General features: G+C 34.2%; 1 protein-coding gene across 1 annotated transcript in view; it reads left to right on the top strand.

The window, feature by feature from the left end:
• LOC107653401 (scavenger receptor cysteine-rich type 1 protein M160) overlaps positions 1-647 on the top strand; it is a 19,523-nt gene extending 18,876 nt beyond the window's left edge. Inside the window, exons 14-15 of the mRNA XM_016440110.1 lie at positions 133-277; positions 381-647. Coding sequence (XP_016295596.1) covers positions 133-277; positions 381-604 — 369 coding nt within the window. The 3' untranslated portion in view covers positions 605-647. The remainder of the gene's footprint in view (positions 1-132; positions 278-380) is intronic.
• Positions 648-6,955: the final 6,308 nt, after the last annotated feature.

Here is a 6,955-nt window from a genome sequence, read left to right as displayed (position 1 = left end):
AAGTATTAGTGATGTTTCCATCCAAAGATTCGAATTTAACTTATGCGCAAAACTGGAATATCGCATAAAATTTATGGAAACAATTTAAAGATTCTACATAAATCATGTTTGGTTTCTCCAACAGGAGAGGAGGATGAATATGACAGAAAGACAGGTTCTTCTGGGACAGAATATGATGACATTGAGGGACAAGCCAATGGAATCTCTCCTTCTCAAACCTACCATGATGATGACCTCAACCTCCCTCTCCTTCCCAAGAGACCCGAGAACATTCTTGGTACATCACTCAAATTTACACCTCACTGTGTGTGTGTGTGTGTGTGTGTGTGTGTGTGCCTTTATGGAAACGGTGCTGACCTTTTCCTTTGTGTTCTCATCAGATCAGGACACCTATGAAGTGGAGATAGAGAAACAGGAGGACTATGATGATGTCATACCTGTCGAGGCTGCAGCCAATGAAAATGCAGGGACGACAGGCACACAAGCACATGTAGATGTAGACGTGGATGAAGGTGCAGATTCAGATTTAGATGCAGGTCTAGTTGCAAATGCAGATGCGTTATTGGTGACCACAGAGGTAGAAGTTCACGCTCAAGCAGAGTAATGAAGCAGCCACATGACCAAATTGTTATTTTAAGTTAATATTAATAAGAGATAAGATTGTATATTCTTTTATACAACAGTTCGTTCTGGTTCTCAAATCTGATTGGTTGAGAACCGTGAGATATTGTACTAGTATCGCTACAGGAATGCTCTTTCACAATTTTGTATCACTCCGCTTGTTCTAGCCGGGTCTATGTTTTTTTTTAATTATTCACTGAGCTAACCGTAGAGTACGTTAGTTAATATAAGAAGAAACGTCTAGCTTCGCGGTCTCTCTCTCTCTCTCTCATTTGGATGCACGTCTTGCCGCATTGTTTCTCTCTTATAACCTCATTATTTCTCACTAATAACTGTCGAACTGTTGTATAAACGCAATATCACTCGAGTACGAGAGCGATACCGGCTCTATATCAGCGGCTGTGATTATTGCTCATATATTGCTCATATATCAGTAGAATATTGGGAAGAAAATATGGATAAACAAATGCTGTTTAATGATGCTAGCTCTCAAGATCTATAAAAGAAGGGACACATTTGGAATAACAAAATCTTTAATTATCGTCACAACAGCGTATGAACTGATGAAAAGAGCTAATTTTTGTGCCGACAAACCAGTCAAACGTTTTGTCATTCTTTAGGTTTTGATGTGTAGTTTTGATCTGTTTGCTTCTGTTTTGCTTTTACTCTGTTAAAGTTCATGAGCAGGCCCACATGAACTCAGCAGAAAACCTCGAAATTAAAATGTAATAATAGGTTATCGCTATCTTGTTCATTTGATTTGGTATTATCTTTTAAAAATTGACAAGATCAATGCTTTTAAAATTTTCAAGACCAGGTAACACAATGTTATCACAAACAGGAGGCCAGAGTTCACTTGGTTCACCCAACAACTAAAATTTGCTGAAAATGTCCAACATGAGTTTGGTCACTACAGGTTTGGAAAAAAATGAGCATGACGTCACTTCACCAATGGATCCTCTGCTGTGAATGAGTGCCATCAGAATCCAAAAGTAATCCACTCGACTCCATCAATTAATGTCTTCTGAAGTGAAAAGATTCGTGTTTATAAGAAAAAAATCCATCAAGACATTTTTAACTTCAAACATTGCTTCAGGCAAAAATACAAGTCCATAATCCACTAACATATTTAAACTGTTTTGGACTTTATTATTTTTAGTCTTCTGATTCAGACGAGATGACTTTTTCACTGGAAAAAATAAATATTATGGATAGAGGACTTGTATTTTAGCTGGAAGCAGCAGTTTGAAGTTAAAAACATCTCCATGGGTTTGTTTCTTTGTTTCTAGACTGAGTCATGTGGATTAATTGTGGGTCATTGTGATGTTTTTATCAGCTGTTTGGACTCTCATTCTGACGGCACCCATTCACTGCAGAGGATCCATTGGTGAGCAAGTGATATAATGCTACATTTCTCCAGATCTGTTCCCATGAAGAAACAAACTCATCTACATCTTGGATGGTATGAGAGTGAGTACATTTTCAGCTAATTTTAATTTTGGGGTGAACTATTCCTTTAATACACAATGTATATATCAGATAAATGTTCAACTGTCCATTTAGTTTCCATTCATTTTCTGGATCAATAATAAGGCCAATGTTAGCATGTAAAAATATATTTAGTTATTTAGTTGAAAAAAATCAATTCATCTGTAACAACTAGTTTCTTTAATGCTCCATAATAGTACTGAAAAAATGTAAAGATGATGCTCTCAAAGTCACCAAAAGTGAAAACCTAAAGTAGGTGCTATTTTGGCAAAAAAAAAAATAAAAATACACAGTATATTTTATTTGGGCCTACTCATGAGCATGTGTATTAATTTTTTAAAGAGATGTTACTTATTTTAAAAGGAATTATAGTTTTATACAATTTTTACAATAAGAACCTTATTTTCTATTTTTGTATATACAGTATTTTGAGAGATTACACCATAAATTCAAATAATGTATTGTTTAGAAATTTTGCAGCGATTTTGTTTGATCTTGCATTTTTTTGGCTTGTTTTGAATGATTTCATATTAAAGTAATTGATAGTTTTGACTCTTTTGTACACTATTATGAAATTTAAAAGTTTCAGTTTCATGCATCTCAGTAAATTTCAGAAGAGCTGGAGGTGAAACGGTGTCAGTGGAGACATGCTCTGGTGCTGTGTGTTAAACTGTATTGTTCTATAACACCTATAGTTTGATTCACAGCACAAGAGTTAGCTCTCCTTGCTTCATCAGGAATTCTCCTTCTAATTGCAAATATGTCTGATTACATTTGGCATCTACTCACACATGCCCAGCTTTAAACACAGTAACTGCTGCCGTGTACTATAACTAGTAGTACTAGTGTTACAGCGACAGCTGAAAACCCATCTCTTTCGAAGCTACTTGACTTCATCATAAAAAAAAAAAAAAAAAAAAAAATAAAAAACTCTCTCTCTTTATTTATTCCTTCTCTTTCTAGCTTGTACTTATTTGAACAATGTCTAAGAACTTGGTATTACAACCACTTCCTGTGTCTGTTTGCCTCTTAAGAAGAATCGCTTTATGTATCCCCCAATTGTAAGTCGCTTTGGATAAAAGCGTCTGCTAAATGACTAAATGTAAATGTAAATGTAAATGTTACTGTATTTTGGTGATTTTGGTTCACATGTCATCTGCTATACCTTGGGGGACTCCTTTGTAAGTGGTTTTTGTAAACAGAACATGTTTCTTTTGAAGAGAACTAATGGTGTGTCTTTAGGGGCCGGAATCTTTGAATAGAACATTCCAAAATTGAAATGATTATTATCCAGGCTTTATTTAACATTCACTACAGTTCCACGAAGAGCTTTTTTAACAGATTAAACATGCCTGTGCTGATTTTAACTAATGAATAGGACGCTACTGTTCCCCCAATTAAATCATGGGTGGACATTTTTGTCTTTTGTTTATATTGTTGTTTTGACCTTGTATAATTTGTCATTCTAGCAGCTGGTTTGCTAAAGTTATTCAGGTGACGACACAGACATGCTCACAAAACTAGCAAATTCATCAGTTTGCATGGCAAGATCTGAGAGCTTGGTTGTGGACAATGCATCTCAATTTTGTATCAGGTCTAAAAAAATGTTAAGCTTTTTTACTTTCACAAAGCGGAGCATTCTATAATGGGCCTCATTTGCAGGTTTCTGCTGGAAAGCGTGACAGTGAATGACGCTGCCCTTGTAAAAAATGAAATACACTTCAGCGTACTTTTTAAAAAGATGACTTAATACAGTGATATGCTTAATATGCGAGAATATACTTACGTGTGAATGAATGTTCTTGCACACTTAATTGCATATAAATTATATTATACACACAAACACACTGTATATACAGTATATATAAATGAGCAATTAAATGAGAATGTATTATAGTTCGAAATTATATTAAATGCAATTAGGCCTATGTGGCGTATTTAAATACAGTGTATTTGTGTATTTTAAATACACGTTTGTAATCATGAAGTTGCATTTTTTGTACATTTAAACACTTAACGCCAAATCTCTCCCCAATTGTAAGTCGCTTTGGATAAAAGCGTCTGCTAAATGACTAAATGTAAATGTAAATGTAAATGTTACTGTATTTTGGTGATTTTGGTTCACATGTCATCTGCTATACCTTGGGGGACTCCTTTGTAAGTGGTTTTTGTAAACAGAACATGTTTCTTTTGAAGAGAACTAATGGTGTGTCTTTAGGGGCCGGAATCTTTGAATAGAACATTCCAAAATTGAAATGATTATTATCCAGGCTTTATTTAACATTCACTACAGTTCCACGAAGAGCTTTTTTAACAGATTAAACATGCCTGTGCTGATTTTAACTAATGAATAGGACGCTACTGTTCCCCCAATTAAATCATGGGTGGACATTTTTGTCTTTTGTTTATATTGTTGTTTTGACCTTGTATAATTTGTCATTCTAGCAGCTGGTTTGCTAAAGTTATTCAGGTGACGACACAGACATGCTCACAAAACTAGCAAATTCATCAGTTTGCATGGCAAGATCTGAGAGCTTGGTTGTGGACAATGCATCTCAATTTTGTATCAGGTCTAAAAAAATGTTAAGCTTTTTTACTTTCACAAAGCGGAGCATTCTATAATGGGCCTCATTTGCAGGTTTCTGCTGGAAAGCGTGACAGTGAATGACGCTGCCCTTGTAAAAAATGAAATACACTTCAGCGTACTTTTTAAAAAGATGACTTAATACAGTGATATGCTTAATATGCGAGAATATACTTACGTGTGAATGAATGTTCTTGCACACTTAATTGCATATAAATTATATTATACACACAAACACACTGTATATACAGTATATATAAATGAGCAATTAAATGAGAATGTATTATAGTTCGAAATTATATTAAATGCAATTAGGCCTATGTGGCGTATTTAAATACAGTGTATTTGTGTATTTTAAATACACGTTTGTAATCATGAAGTTGCATTTTTTGTACATTTAAACACTTAACGCCAAATCTCTCTGCCAGTTGTAAATGATCATCTTTATAATCCTGTAAAGATTTATATTTAGCTCTTTACTAATTGTTTATTAGCATATTCTCAACATCATAAACAGCCTCCATGCATAATACCATGAGTGAGTGACGCTCAGAAATGTAACAGCCTTATCAAGCTGTCATCTCATTTGATGCTTTGCTCAATGTTTCCATGAGTCTAGACACAACTGTGCTGTACTGTGAGAGCTGAAATAACCTTCACTAACACGCCTGTGGATTGCTGATATAAGAAGTTGTTGGCTGTGAGATTGTGATTTTCCATAACAGCAAAGATTTATTAGCAGTAGTGCTGCATGAGCCGCTGGCAGGAACACAGAGCCCATCGGTTCCTCAGCCCTCCATTCATGGCATCTGTTCTCTCAAAGCACTGTGGGATACTGGACAGAGTGATGTCATGTGGAGGGGTTACAAGTCATAATTGATTTTGATTTTTACACGTATGACAAATTGTGATTTGCTGGACCTCTTAAATGTGACAGCAAATATTTTATAAGATGCCATACTCTATGTAATTTGTATAAAATATAAAACTAAAAATAATATAAAAACATATATAACTAATTTAATTAATGGAAACATATTCATAAATACAGTAGAAATTGTTTTTGTAGTTTTAAGCAATTTTCTATGTTGTTTTCTATCTGAATATATTTTAAAATGTAATTTATCCCAAATACACTTCAGCGTACTTTTTAAAAAGATGACTTAATACAGTGATATGCTTAATATGCGAGAATATACTTACGTGTGAATGAATGTTCTTGCACACTTAATTGCATATAAATTATATTATACACACAAACACACTGTATATACAGTATATATAAATGAGCAATTAAATGAGAATGTATTATAGTTCGAAATTATATTAAATGCAATTAGGCCTATGTGGCGTATTTAAATACAGTGTATTTGTGTATTTTAAATACACGTTTGTAATCATGAAGTTGCATTTTTTGTACATTTAAACACTTAACGCCAAATCTCTCTGCCAGTTGTAAATGATCATCTTTATAATCCTGTAAAGATTTATATTTAGCTCTTTACTAATTGTTTATTAGCATATTCTCAACATCATAAACAGCCTCCATGCATAATACCATGAGTGAGTGACGCTCAGAAATGTAACAGCCTTATCAAGCTGTCATCTCATTTGATGCTTTGCTCAATGTTTCCATGAGTCTAGACACAACTGTGCTGTACTGTGAGAGCTGAAATAACCTTCACTAACACGCCTGTGGATTGCTGATATAAGAAGTTGTTGGCTGTGAGATTGTGATTTTCCATAACAGCAAAGATTTATTAGCAGTAGTGCTGCATGAGCCGCTGGCAGGAACACAGAGCCCATCGGTTCCTCAGCCCTCCATTCATGGCATCTGTTCTCTCAAAGCACTGTGGGATACTGGACAGAGTGATGTCATGTGGAGGGGTTACAAGTCATAATTGATTTTGATTTTTACACGTATGACAAATTGTGATTTGCTGGACCTCTTAAATGTGACAGCAAATATTTTATAAGATGCCATACTCTATGTAATTTGTATAAAATATAAAACTAAAAATAATATAAAAACATATATAACTAATTTAATTAATGGAAACATATTCATAAATACAGTAGAAATTGTTTTTGTAGTTTTAAGCAATTTTCTATGTTGTTTTCTATCTGAATATATTTTAAAATGTAATTTATCCCTGTGATGCAAAGCTGAATTTTCAGCATCATTACTCCAGTCGTCAGTGTCACAAGATTCTTCAGAAATCATTCTAATATGCTGATTTGATGCTCAAGAAACATTTATTA

Source organism: Sinocyclocheilus anshuiensis, unplaced genomic scaffold, assembly GCF_001515605.1.
Source record: "Sinocyclocheilus anshuiensis isolate Anshui unplaced genomic scaffold, SAMN03320099.WGS_v1.1 scaffold71, whole genome shotgun sequence".
NCBI classification, from domain to species: domain Eukaryota; kingdom Metazoa; phylum Chordata; class Actinopteri; order Cypriniformes; family Cyprinidae; genus Sinocyclocheilus; species Sinocyclocheilus anshuiensis.
Note: the sequence above shows the minus strand (reverse complement) of the source record. Positions and strands in the feature narration are given on the sequence as shown.